General features: G+C 38.4%; 1 protein-coding gene across 12 annotated transcripts in view; it reads right to left on the minus strand.

Moving 5' to 3' along the window:
• The window catches only part of PAK3 (p21 (RAC1) activated kinase 3), a 283,577-nt gene that overhangs the window by 37,004 nt on the left and 231,572 nt on the right, over positions 1-15,001 (minus strand). For all 12 annotated transcript variants that reach the window (XM_067723280.1, XM_067723277.1, XM_067723281.1 and 9 more), the window contains one exon: positions 11,305-11,368. In XM_067723280.1, the coding sequence (XP_067579381.1) occupies positions 11,305-11,368 (64 nt within the window). The remainder of the gene's footprint in view (positions 1-11,304; positions 11,369-15,001) is intronic.

Genomic DNA, 15,001 nt, shown 5'->3' on the forward strand with positions numbered 1-15,001 from the left:
GATTAATCCTTTCTCAGTTGTTTCATTTGCAAATATTTTCTCCCATCCTGAGGGTTGTCTTTTGGTCTTGTTTATGGTTTCCTTTGCTGTGCAAAAGCTTTGAAGTTTCATTAGGTCCCATTTGTTTATTTTTGTTTTTATTTCCATTTCTCTAGGAGGTGGGTCAAAAAGGATCTTGCTGTGATTTATGTCATAGAGTGTTCTGCCTATGTTTTCCTCTAAGAGTTTGATAGTTTCTGGCCTTACATTTAGGTCTTTAATCCATTTTGAGCTTATTTTTGTGTATGGTGTTGGGGAGTGTTCTAATCTCATACTTTTACATGTAGCTGTCCAGTTTTCCCAGCACCACTTATTGAAGAGGCTATCTTTTCTCCACTGTATATTTTTGAGCCCATGCTCTTAACCACCATTTCATGTTCTGTTATAGATCTTTAGCATTTTTACAGCAATGCTAAGTGCTAAGTGCAACCGTGGTACTTCCCAAAGCCCACGTTTGTATGTACTATGCTAAGCCACCTCCCTAAAATATTTCTCTTGCCTCTAATTTTCTATTCGCTTAGTCCATGTGCCCCCTTGTGAACCATTTAGTTTGTCCCTGAGCACGATAAGTCTGATTCCTTTGGCATAACCATACAAGATGGTTCTTCCGTTTTCTGAATCAATTAAGATTGGTCACGTGGCCAAGAGTGAAGTGGACCCAGAATTAGTGCTTAGGACTGGACTTTATCTTCTGCCGAGTATTTAAGATACAATTACTCCTTGTAGGCCCCTATGTAGAAATTGTCTCACTGTATTAATTCACTTGATATAAAAATATACAGATATATTTTTCAATGCTACCATACATTTACTTGTTTTGTTGAGACATATGTCCTTTAGGGCTCCGGAACGGTGAGGAACAGCGTTAGTACGGCTTGCAATAACTCTGCCAGAAAGGGAAAGATTCAGAGTGTTTTCTATAATTTGCCACTCAATTAAAAACTATCGGGCTTCCCTGGTGGCGCAGTGGTTGACGGTCCGCCTGCCGATGCAGGGGACACGGGTTCGTGCCCCGGTCCGGGAAGATCCCACATGCCGCGGAGCGGCTGGGCCCGTGAGCCATGGCCGCTGAGCCTGCGCGCCCGGAGCCTGTGCTCCGCAACGGGAGAGGCCACAACAGTGAGAGGTCTGTGTAACGCAAAAAACAAAACAAAACAAACAAACAAAAAAACCTATCACTAAATTAAAAACAATAAAATTGCCCAAAAAATCATGTTATCTAAGTCCCTTTCTAAGTACACAGAATGTAGCGAGGGCCAGGGGGTACAGTTTTTAATTACTAGGATTATAAATAGTAACGGAATTTTTTGTTCTTTAGCTAGGGCATGACCTTTCCCAGAGTATTCATGATCATCTAATTTTAAATAGAGCTGTAACACATTATGGGTGTGGTGCCAGGGAGCTCAGTAGATTATAGTCCAGTGATAATGAGGCCACATTTACAGGCCTTAATCCCTGGAAAGGCCAGCTAACTCTCAACTACTCACTCCAACATTAAGTCTAAGCAGCTGTTTCCCTGTGTGTGCCACTGGTTTCAAGAGGGCCTAGACAGGAAAGGGGGGCGGGGGGCTTAATACAAGCTCATTACTATGGCTGGAAAAAACAACTTGAAGTGCAAACTCTGCTAATGGTGGTTGACTGAGTGGCATCATCTTTCTTTACAAGGGACAGCACACAACACAGGGCATTTAAGAGCATTAAGTAGAACAAAGAGCATCTTCCATTGCTCCATAAACATTGTTCTTCACAAATGCTAATGTATTTCCAATCCCCTTCATCACAAAGCCTATTATGAAGCTCAGACCACATCTATTTAGTGCCTCATAGCTGTGTTCTACCTTGTACGGCCCAAAATAGATCTGATGAGGAAGCAAATACTTTTGGGGTGGGTGGTCTCACCCAAAGAATCGCTTCTGTAAGCACGCTAGACACCACTTCTGCTCTTGCCCACAGTTTCTTGAGCAAAGAAAAACAAGTCAGAGCACTTTATTCTCAGCACTTATCCCTGAGTTCTGTGCTGTACACTACTTCGTCAGATTTGCAAAACAAGCTGTTATTCATCAAGTCCTTTAAGAAACAAGTTTCAAAAATATTCATCTTCCATATGGGAACGTCATGTTAGAGTTAAGAAAAAGAGGGCTCCTCACTGAGTAGCAGAGAGAAGTCTGAAAAATACCTAACATGATATATTTACTTTCTCAAGCATTGAAACTAAAATTAATTTAGAGGGATGGGGATTGGGGGCTTCCAAAAAATGTTTGTTTGCCATTACTGATGAGTTGGTCATATCATCATTCTACATAATGATACGATTGGCAAAGACCCAGATGTTAGATAAAAATTCCTTTGGTCGGATACATATCTTTATGCATAGGAGGAAAATGATTTCAAGAAATGCTCCCACTGTCAGCTGCTGACAAATTTAGCTGCTTGGCTGATCTAATCTATACGAAGAGATACTACATGCAACAAAAGATACTTTGGCGTAATACAAACATGGGCTATGTCGACGAATGGATTCTTCAGGATAGCCTTTTGTTTCGACACATAATTTCTTGTTAGAATTCCTTTCTTAAACACTTTCCCCTTTGAAGATCGGTGTGGGGACAATTTTTATTATAGTACTAAAATCCCACATATTTGAACACGGTTGTGTTGGCGAGAGTGTGGACAAACAGACACCCTCAAACACTGCTGGTGGGAGTGTTAAATGGAACAACCTCTATGGAGGGCAACTCGGAAATGCAGAATGCACATATCCTTTAATGTAACAATTCCACTTTTAGGAATTTATCCTAATGATAAATCCGCATATGTATGAAGTGGCTTGTCAGGATCTTCACTGAAGCCTTGTTTATAGCAGCAAAATATTGGAAACAAACTAAATGTCTACCAATGGGGGCCTAATTAAATAAAGTATGGTACATCCAAACAACAAAACACTGTGCCTCTGTTAAAAAGAATGAGGTATGAACATGGAACCATCTCTAAGACATAGGCACATAATAGAAAAGGAGATATATAACGTTTTAACATTTGTGTTAAAAATACATGCATCGTGCACGCGCGCGTGCGCACACACACACACACACACAAGGAGAAATGTACCACGTATACCCAAATACAAGGTAAGGGGCTCTCCCCCAATTTTTTCCTCAGGAGAAAAAGGGAATTGCCTTGTATTCAAATCCTTATAAAATCGCTCATGTAATGTAGTAATTCTCCATATCCATTTATTTTTATCCATAAAGTACAGTTTAGGAGAGATACATTAGGTTGAAATAGTCTCAATCAATGCTAGTTTGGGACTCTCATAAAGAGTATCTGTCAGAATTGGAAAGAAATGATGTAAATAAATTATTTCTAAAGGTATGATCTCATAACTGCAGGTGTTAGATATCATAAACAAGCTTTTTAAAGGTCACTTTCAAATTAATGCACTGAAAAGGGCTCCCAGTAGCCAAAGATGGGACAGTTTGACCATCAAAAACAATAATAAATGAGATTAATTGAAACAAATTGAAAACATAAAAATCCCATGAGTTTATAAAGATATTTTTTTAAATAAAAGAGAATGCCTTCTTCTCCCACTTAAAAAAAATCAAAACACCTTTCATTGGACACTTTTGGAAGTAGCGTGGGTACCAACATCTTACACTGAAAACGGGCAATTTAAAAATTAAGCATTTATCTTGATTTCCCTGTATGAACTATATTTCAGGGTAATCAAAGACTCCCTAAAATACAAAAGTATTTTAACTGATGAGTGTAGAAGGAATGACAGAATTAGAAAATTGCCATTCTGTTAACCCCTCATGAAATAATTGATCTGGGCAATAATCATCAATAGATGAAATCATTAGATGAAAGGCTGATGACAACTTTGCAGGGGAGGGGACAATCACCCACTGAATCTTCTGATCAATCTACTCATCACTAAAATATGGGACAATTAGACACTGTACCTCCTGATACAATATAATATGACACTGTACCTCCTGATACAATATAATATGAAACATATAGCACCACCACCTATGAAGAAACCTTGCCAAAAATTGAACCTCAGCCTAATTAAGCTTCTAGATCTAACTGCCATTTATAGGAAATACAGGAAATATGGGAGCAAGATAAATGGCATCAAATGAAACTAACAGACAAATCCAGAAAGTGTATATTCTACAAGATGCTGATGAGTTTCTTCAGTAAGTCAGTGGTAGTGGTAAAAGAAGGCGGATGCTTTAGAGTACAGAGACTTAAGAGACACAACCAAATGTGATATGTGAATCTTTTTTGGATGCTGATTTGAACAAATCAACTATACAAACTGCATTTTTTTAGACAACTGGACAACTCTGATTATCGACTGGGTGTTAGAGGTTAAATTTTTATATATATGCGTTATATTTATTTATTTATTTACTTTTACATCTTTATTGGAGTATAATTGCTTTACAATGGTGTGTTAGTTTCTGCTTTATAACAAAGTGAATCAGTTATACATATACATATGTTCCCATATCTCTTCCCTCTTGCGTTATAACGGCATCGTGATTATATTAAAAACATTGATAAATGTTGAATTTGGGTCATAAGAATATGGGAGGTCCTATACTATTTTCTCTACTCTTGTGTAAGTCTGAACATTTGTAACAGAAACTTTAAAAAGTGATATAGTAGAAAGTTACGTTGTGAAGATTTAAATATACACCTACAGGACAGATTTGGAAAACAATCATCTGAATGTTGTATAAATGGGTAATTGTAACTAGGAATAAAATATCCAGGCACAGAATCATATGTAGGTTAAAAAATATTTTATCTCAAAGATCTTAGAGGGAAGTCAGACGATGTACTTAGCTAACTGCTGGGGGACTCAAAAAGGGGCTCTGGGATTACAAAAACAATACAGATGCAGAGGCAGATTTTGAATTATACCGCTCGTGAAACGTGAGAGTAGAAAAATCTCTCCTAATTTATACAATGTGTGGTTTTAAATATGTAAATAAGGGCGAATTAACAAGTTAAACATCACAAGTAGACATTCACCATTTATTCATATATCTGATAGTTTGTGTATTTAGGTGAGTTAAAACACAGTGCACCACCTAATATTTGAGCATACATGGTATGTGTGAGCACACTTGCACACGTGTGTGTGTGTGTGTGTTTGTAGGTCCGCGTATGTGCGCAGAGATTCTATGAAAATATTACATACGAAACTAGAAACAACATCTTTTTGGAAGTTTCCTTTGTGCAGCGTAACTGGGAGGCTGAGGGAAAAGGGTTGGAGGGACACTTACTTTTCACTGTCTACTCCTCTGTACCTTCTGAATGTTATACCATGTCCAAGTATTATCTACTTAAAAGAATTAAACTCAAACAAACAAATAAAACACCCCACAGTATTGCTTGTATCTCTCAATTTGTTCCATAACACAGCCCCAACTGATCTTTCTAGCATTATTTCCTGTTAATTCTCCTGCCAAACTGTACCTTCGACTGTCTACAGAATTGGAATTCTTGATTTAATTCTTCTGGTCTTTTTGATACTCATTCATCCAATACTTGCTGAGTATTTACTCTATGCCAGACATCGTTGCACGCCCTAGGGATATCAAAATGAATGAAACCTACAGTCTGAAGTGAGTTTTCATTTGGTTTTCTTCAACGGAAACTTCCCATAATCCCAATTTGTTAAATCCCACACCTTCTCAAGTCACTATTCAAACGCACCCTCCTTGAAGAGTTCTTCATCATATCTCCTCCATGGCTATAAATGATCTGTCCCCATAGCTCTTTTTTTTTTTTGTGCGGTACACGGGGCCTCTCACCGCTGCGGCTTCTCCCGTTGCGGAGCACAGGCTCCGGACGCGCAGGCTCAGCGGCCATGGCTCACGGGCCCAAGCCGCTCCGCGGCATGTAGGATCTTCCCGGACCGGGGCACGAACCCGCGTCCCCTGCATTGGCAGGCGGACTCTCAACCACTGCGCCACCAGAGAAGCCACCCCATAGCTCTTTATAATTACATTACATTACTTACTGTATTTTGCTCTCTATAATAATAGTAACTGTGGGTGTGACTTTTACCCCTAAAAATAACATCGTTTATGGAGTCCTTCACTATGTGCCATGTACTGTGCAAAGCACTTTAAATACCTTCTCTCATTCCTTTCTCACAACCTTATGAGGTATGTGAATTCTGCTTACAATGACAGAAAATTGGTGCTTAAAGAAACTAAATAACTTGCCCACAGCCTTCTGATTTCAGAATCTGGACTCTGTCTTTCTCTTCAAATTTCCCCCAAATTCTCCCTTTATTCCATCATGGTTTTCAAAGTTTCAAGCAATTTTACATGTCTAGACAAGCTAAGATATAAGTGGTGTAGACATGCCTGTGTGGATCAAAGCTGTAGGACTCAGGACATACACAGAAAAGATGAGTTAGGGCTGGGGTAGCCAGAGAGAGAGATTCATGGGGGAGATGACAGTGAAGATAGTGTGTGGATAAAGTATGGGGGAAAGGTACACGCATTTGGGAGTAGGGCGGACCTGCTTACTTCTCGATACAACTTTCCGTTTCTCCCCGTCAAATGTTCAGAACCTGGTTCTTAACTACTACTCTGCACTACACATAGTAGGCCCTCAACAAAATTTCGCTGAAGGAAACACGTTATTTGTTAAACTGGATCCAAACCATTTCCTCTGAGCTGCTTCCTCAAAAATATTTGTTTTATTATAATGTTGAAGAGAAAACAAATGGAAACCTCAAAGAGAAAAAGAGTCTGTTGTTCAGTGCATTCTCATTTAAGGAAAGACCTTAAAATGAATTCAAATATATTAATGAGAAATATGTTCGGACAGCTGCCAATGTTCGTGAATTCAGCCCTCTGTTACGTAGCTACTGCTTACTCAGGAATTACACAGGTTTGCCAATGATAGCTGTTGACTGAAAATAAATATTTAATTTTGCTGTCTCACCCTACCTCATTTATTAAACAAGTTCTTTTATATAACTATCCTAAAGAGTGAAGATTCTTTAAGTCTCCACCAGATGTATTTCTGACAAACTCATATTGTCAAGTTAATGATATTTTGGGGGGTACCAGTCCCTTTTTCTTCCTTTCTGTTTTTTTTAAAACTTTACATACATCTGCTCAAAATATTTAGATTTGGTGGCCACGTACAGAACACTTTTCACAGCAAACCTGATGAAATAATGTCATTTTTAGCTTTCCACTCACAGCTATGGCCTCAAATGATTAGACATGCAATTCTGAATTTGATTTATGGAAAATGGAGCCCAATTCTCTGGCCCCAGGCCTGAATGCTGGGATGGCAGAAACCCATGCTGGAAAAATTTTGTTTTCCAAGTAGATGAGGGTGATTAATGGAGAGGTTCCTCTCAAATCCAGCTCCCAAGAGTAAGCTGCTGTGCTCCAGGGAGCTAAAAATGGAATACTGGGGCTGATTATTCCTAGCTCCAAATGATTACGGACATAGGTTTGAATGTCACCATCAATGAAAAGAAAAAAAAAAACTATAAATTGAGAGTAGAGACTAGTTTATCTAACTTGGTCAATAATTCATGGGAAAATCCATTGAGAGCAATTTAAATAAAAGAAAAATTAATTTAAGTGGGTTCTTTTCTGGTCTAGAAAGAAATAAAACAATATTTTGCTCATCCCTTTAAAAATTAAGAACAGAGAACAAAAATCTACCAAAAATGAAAAAAAAATCGTTAATTAAATAAATGATAGAGTTACAGTAAATAAATAGATTTAAGTTACTAGCTTATATCTTAAAAAGCTACATAATTACATCTTGATTTTATGACCATTTTGGTTGGGTGTGTGTATGAAAATGGGCAGAAGGTGAAGCCAACATGGATGAAAAAGACAGACATGCAGCACACACAAATACCCAAAAGAGAACAAAATCAGATGTGGTGAGGCTGATCTAGTGATTATGAGAAACAGTTAAAGACACACTGCAAAAAACAGAGACAGAAAGAGCAAGATACACATGTATATACTCATGAAAAGACAGAGGACAGAGGAAAAGGAGAGCTAGAAAGGCAAACATTTTCATTAGTTCAACAAATATTTATTGAGGCAAAAACAGATCCAGAGAGATGGGGGAAGCAGACAGGCGAAGCTCTGTAAATCCCTGAGCTTGGCCAAATGAACTCTGACTGTTGATCGAAACTGTACAAAATTGTTTTGGGGGGATCCACCAAGTACAACAGCACTATGCTAGACAGTAAAGGCGACAAAAGGATAAATCAAAAAGACTCCCCACCCTCTAAGGGTTTATTTAAAAGTTGAAGGGGGTCTATGAGTGAACTCTCTGCTGGTTTCATCATTCTTGAAAATGATGAACTTGCTGGGAATATAAAAGAGAACTTTCCGCAGCGGCAAGCAGGATTTCTCCTTTGATTTTTCATTGTAGATTATAAAGGCTTTACAAAGGTATGCAGAAATACAGAACTTTCCTCTTGCACCTTCAGAGGTCAGAAGCATAAATAACAACCAGGAGGGGAAATCTCTTTGGTATGCCAAGTTGTTTGGCAGCCTAATCTTTGTTCCTGGAGGAATCAGTCTTGCTTCATTACCTAGTATCTGGGAGATATTTGAAACCATCTCTTACTTTTTTTTTCTTTTCTGAATTTAATGATATTTTTGGCTCAGTTGGGTCTAAGTGAGAATGAGCAATCAAAACAAAATTATAACATTTTCCGCTCCCCAAAAGACAACTCCGAATATAAAAACACTTTATGAATAAATCAATAGCTCCCATTTAAACCTACAACTAGGGCCGTGTTTGTCCATTAGACATATAATGTGAACCATATTTTATATTTGGGGGAAACTCTATTTTCAAAAGCTCAAAAGGTGAAATTAATTTTAATAATATATTTTATTTAACACAATGTATGTAAAATATTTAAGCATGTAACCAATATAACATTTATTAATATGATATTTTGCATTGTTTATTTCATAGTAACTTTTTGAAATCAGGTGCATGTTTTATACTTGTAGCTTACCTCAGTTTGGACTAGCCACATTTCAAGTGCTCAATAACCACACGGCTACCATATTGGACAGCAAAGATCTGGAATGCTACTTCTCTATGGATTGTGTATCATTTCCTATTGTTAGCTCCATCAAAGATCCAACTAGATTAAACTAAAATCTAAAAGGTAACTTTCGCCTTCCAAGTCACCTTAGTACAAAATACTGTGTTCTTTTAACCTGCCTTGTGGTGTTAACCTTTTGGACAAAAAGAAAGTGAGCTGAGGTTTGTACATGGACTTGAGAAGGCACGGCTTCCTGACTTAAGTAAAGCAACCAGTTCACTAGAACTTCTAGTTTACTAGAAGTTAAGGAGGAAAACTCCAGGTGAAATAATGGCTACAGAAGCCAGCCCTACCCTGCACTTGGGTGAATTGAGTAAGCATGTCACCCAAGGTACCCTATTTAGCCTCTTCAAGCATTCATCACTATAGATTGTAAGTTCCTTGAGGGCCCACACTATCATTAGTGAGCTCTGCTTCTCTCGCGTTTAACAGTGCCTGGCATATAGTTGGTGTTCAATAAGCGTGCACTGAACAAATAAATTAATTCAAATAAATACAGTCTCTCATTTGCACTAGACACATTTCAAGTGCTCCATAGCCACAATGTTAGTGGCTATCATATAGGACAGTGCAGATGTAGAACATCTCTATCATCACAGAATGTTCTAGGGGACAGCACTGTCCTAGAGCAATGGGCAGAAATACTATTTGACTTGTTAAGTTTTAGGGGTCCTCTAGAGACCACAAAACCTTTTTTTAGGAGCACGGGAGAATACCAGTGACAGCAAATGACAAAGAAAGAAGCAAGAGCACAAACAGGTATATATTTTGCCCTCCTAGAAAGTTTAAATGCAGCAAAGTTACGGTTTCCACTGCAAGAAGACACTTGGCCATATATTTCTCCCTTAGTTTCTGCCCCCTTCTTAGGGTCTTCTCACCTTGATTCCCACCAGGCACAGTCCCCAAGAGTGTCCCTCTTACCCTCTAGCCAAAATGTCTAATGAATGTTTTCCCTTATTTCCCGAGATAAGTTGGCAATTTCAAAAGAAACTTTAGTAAAAAAGCTGGGGGAAAACGAAATAAAATACAAAAAATCACAAAAACAGTCAAGCTTATATACAGTCTATAATTTTCTGAAGCTAAGAATCCCAGGAAAAGCAGTGAGGTGCTTGAAGAAATCCTACATTCCCTTATCTGAAAACAGACTCCAGTGGCTGAGGGGCTAGCACAATTCTGCAGGCACATTAGCTGTATCCCTTTCTTCCCAGCCCCTTGTTTCAGTCAGGAGACCTCTGGGGTGCCTGACATACAGTTGTTGGTACACCTAAATATCTTGTCTCATTTCCCATTTAAGGACACCCCTTTAGAACGCTTCATTTCTCTTTAAACAAAACATTTCCCTGTTTCAAACCCTGTTGCCTACTCAGGCACTCCTGTTTAGTTTCACGTGAAGGCTTGAGAAACATGTCTAATTACAGCTGGCTTGTAGAACTGGTGACTCCCACCGTTAGCTCTGGTGAATGATCTAGCCCCCTGGTTTCCAGGTCTAGTTGATGGTCAGGATTATCTGAGGAACTGTCCCAAAGTTCAGATTCCTGGGCCCCGCTCCAGACTTCTGAATCAAATCTCTGGCAGTGGAGCCTGGGAATCTTTATTCCTACAAGCATACTAAGTGAAAATGATACACTCCATCCCATTTAGGGATTATTGATCTATTTCTTCCTTACTCAGATAGCCAACTCTGCCCACCTCTGGATCACTCAATCAGGACCTTCCTTACCATCACTCTGTCACTTTACAGTCTGAGAATGAAACAGGATCTTAAGCATAACATCCATACAGATGTAGAGGGGGACAGGGATAAAGGGGGTTTTCATACAAGCTTAGAGGTTTCTATAACTCTACTGCTTTTCTAGACGAATCGGTTTGAATCGTGTAACTCTATGGGATGAAAGCATCAGTAAATAATTCACTGTTAAGCTAACAATAGTGCAGATTCCAGCAGGATATGTTCCTAGGTTAATGAACAGTCTGACAGCCAGAAAGGCCGATATTAAGAATGCAAAACATGAATGTAACCTAGAAAATGAGAAGCATAATTTACCAGAAATTCAAGCTGTTATTGCACTTTAATATATGTCTCTGGTGCTCATCTTTTGATAGTTCACATAATAATCACTTACCCTTGACCTATTTTTTCAAATCTTGTGTATTTTTTCTTTGGGTCACCAACACTCACAATGCTTCCTGAGGGGAGGGAGGGGAGAGAGAGAGAGAGAGAGAGAGAGAGAGAGAGATTTAAATTGATTGATTTTCCTCTATTTAATATTAAAATTTAAGATGCCAGAGTCAATGACAAATAAAATATTACAGCAATATTCTTATGTGATTTCTATAATTTATATGGATAATGATATATTTTATTAAAGTAACAAACAGTAATATATTAATTAAACTAGTAGTAATAACCCAGATGCTTATACTCAAAATTGATGATGTTTGGGAAACAAGAAGGACTGATCATAACCCAACATTTATAAAAAGTTCCCATAAAAGGATACTGTAGATTAGGAGATTAAAACATCTAAAGGACTTGCACATAGTATTTAATAAAATCACTATCTTCTCTGAATTGGAGTAAAATCGAGTGCTACAGTACATTCAGTTTTGCTGGAAAAATATCTCTTGAGCAATTAATATGCACCCAGTACTGCACTAAGGGCGATGGGGGATGGGGAATGGCTCTAATAAAGAATAAAGGTTAATCATAAAGTAATGAGACTTACTGTTTTAAAAAAACTTACATCCCTGTACACCTGAAACTAATATAATATTGTAAAACAACTATACCTTAATAAAAATTTGTATGATTATAAAATAAAATCCTAAAAAAACTCCATACATCCCTGAACCTAGGCCCCTATTAGCACTCCAAACATTTTTAACAGCTTTACTGAGATATGATTTCCATACCATAAAGTTCACTCAAAGTGTACAATTCAGTGGCTTTTAGTAAATTTTTAGAGTTGTGCCAATTTACTCAATTTTACCATGATCTCATTTTAGAACATCTTTATCATCCTAAAAAGAAATCTTGTACCTGTTAGCAGTCACTCTTGGTCCCCTCTTTGCTTACCAACCCATCCCTAGGCAACCACTCACCTACTTTCTGTTTCTATAGGTTGTTCCAAACATTGTGGAGTAAGTTTACAAGCCACACAAGAAAACCATTCATTTATCATGTTTGGCTCTGGGAAAAAATATTGGTTTTTGCAATTTCAAAATTTCCAGTCCAGTCAATACTTGCCATCAATCAGAATAAATCTAAAGGAAGTGACATTGACTCTCCAATGCAATGCTCAAATAGGTACAGAAAAATTCCGTGCCACGGCAGCATCGTGGGAATAAGTTCTCAAGTGGACTACTTGGAAGGGAATCATTTATTTGGATCCTTCTGGCCCTCCCTTCTTTCCTTATGGAAGCAAAAATCAGTATCATTACCTTTAAGTTATATCTTACTAACATGGCCCCTATTCAAAGAAGTGTAGAGTCAGTTAGTATAACAAGATTTATACACATGAACTAATTAAGAGAAGGTCTGTGGAGTCTATCTCCTAATTGTCACTCTTATCCATTCCCTCCTCTTCATACCCATGGCCACTGCCATTGTTCAGGTCCTCAACATCTCTTGTTCAAACAATTGTGCTGGTCGTGACCTACCTCTAAACTCTGCCTTCTCTAATTCCTTGTCCACAATGCCTTTGGAATAGGGTAACCATGTAACTCATAAACGAAGACTGTCTTGGATAAACTGAGATATGAGGTCAGCCTACTTCAGAGTGATTTCACTCCATTATCCATAAATCGTCAAAAGTTCCCCCTTACTACAGGATCAATTTCAAATTTCTTAGTCTGGCATAGAAGGCCCTTTACCATCCAGCAGCATCTAGCTCCTACCTAACCAGTCTAACCTCATATTATTCCTTTCCTCTCCGTCCCTCCGACTTTATATCCTAGCAACACCATCACTATCCAAGGCTTTGGTCTTTAGACATGCTCCCCCTTTCCCTTTCCTATCAAACCCATGAATTCCTATTTATTATTTAAGTGTAATATCAATATTCTTCTCTGATCATTCTAATGAGACTTACATGCTTCTTTTTGAGGGCAGGAAGCTTGTCTTTTCATCCCTGTAACTTCAGTGCCCAGAACAGTGGCTGCCACTGAATTTGCTGACTAAATGAATGTGAACAAGCAAATATGTATTCAAGAGCTAAACTGTGTGCTACAGACGATACTTTGTGCTAATTTAGACATGATCTATTTTCTGGGCTAGTGAACAACTTCATTCAGACCTACCAGTAGATAGTATACCTGGAAAAAAAAATGTTTCATTCATGGGTTGTTCATCCATGGTTGTTAGGTTTGTTGTTGTTTGTTTTTCGTAAGAGAAGTCCATGTTTCAGTTAGGTTAAATAAGAGTCACGATATGTGAGTCGTTGTAATTCTTTTCCTCTTGTATTCCCAATCTCAGTCAATGGTACAACTATCTGTCTACTCAGTAGCCCGAGTCCGAGATCTGGGAGTCACCCTGACTTATCCCTTACCTTCACTCCCCATGTGTGTAGTTGTCCACTGAGTCCTGGGCCTATATCTGTTTACCTCCTAGATACTTTTTGAATCTGTCGTCTCCTCATTACTACTGTTCTAGTTAGGCCCTCACCATTTTTTGTTTGGGCTATTCCGACAGCCTCCTAACTGGATTCAGAATTTCCAGCCTCTGCCCACTCGAGTCCAGGCTCCACACCTATGTCAGGATGCTCTAAGTGCAGACCTGATCACGTGATTCTCTGGTTCAGGGGTCCTGGATGCTTCCTCAACACCTACAGGGTAAAGCTCAATCTCCTTGGCATGGAATGCAAGGTTCTTTGTATCTGGCTCTTGCTTCATTCTCCATCTCATCTTCCCCACTTCCCCACTAGAACCTTATGCTCTCACCATAACAAACGAATTGTAGCTCATGATCAGATCCTGCTTAGCGACTTGGCTCCCTCTCTTAAAACTCCAGTCCTCATATCCACCACCAATTCTACTGATATACTCAAGTGGCACTGAATAAGTTAATGTTCCCAACCATATACTTTTATACTTTCTTTACATGCTATTCTCTGCCCGCAATGTCCTTCTTAAGTTTTCTTCCTGGCAAGTCCTTATTCACGCTTCAACTCAGCTTCAGTTATGCCTCCTCTAGGAAGGCTTCCCTGATGTTTTTGGAATAAAATTAATAATTTCCCTTCTCTGTACTGCCATTGTACCTTCTCTCTCTCTCTCTCTTTCTGCCTCCTCTTTTGCTTTTTTTCTTGTTTTTGCTCTTGCTCTCCTTCTCTGTACTTAATATACCATCCATCTATATCTATGTATTTGACATCCCCTTATAGACTGTGTCGTAAGGACAGGGGCCATGTCTTATTCATCTCTGCATCCTCAGTGCTTCCCCATATAATGCTGTATGTGAAATACGTTGGTTACTCAATAAATGTCTATTGAATTAAACTCAAATAAAATTAGGAATTACATTTAGTAAATGCCCCGTATTTTAAGGCAGGGGTTAGAGAATGTATTTTACTTGAGCTATCTCTATAGAATACCACCAATGTAATTCTGAGTTGCTATTTCATTTTTCAGATTGTCTCACAGATTTCTACATCACTGAGAACTACCTTCCTTCAAGCCAGCTGTGAATGGGTAAGGACCTGGAACTTAAAAAATTTTTAAATGAAATGATTTTAAAGTCACTTGAAACCACAGTTTTATTAAGCAGTTTAAAGTCTTCTAAGAAAGTTATACTATTAAGTTGCTGAGCAAACTCTTTTCCATAGA

Source organism: Pseudorca crassidens, chromosome X, assembly GCF_039906515.1.
Source record: "Pseudorca crassidens isolate mPseCra1 chromosome X, mPseCra1.hap1, whole genome shotgun sequence".
In the NCBI taxonomy this organism is placed as follows: Eukaryota; Metazoa; Chordata; class Mammalia; order Artiodactyla; family Delphinidae; genus Pseudorca; species Pseudorca crassidens.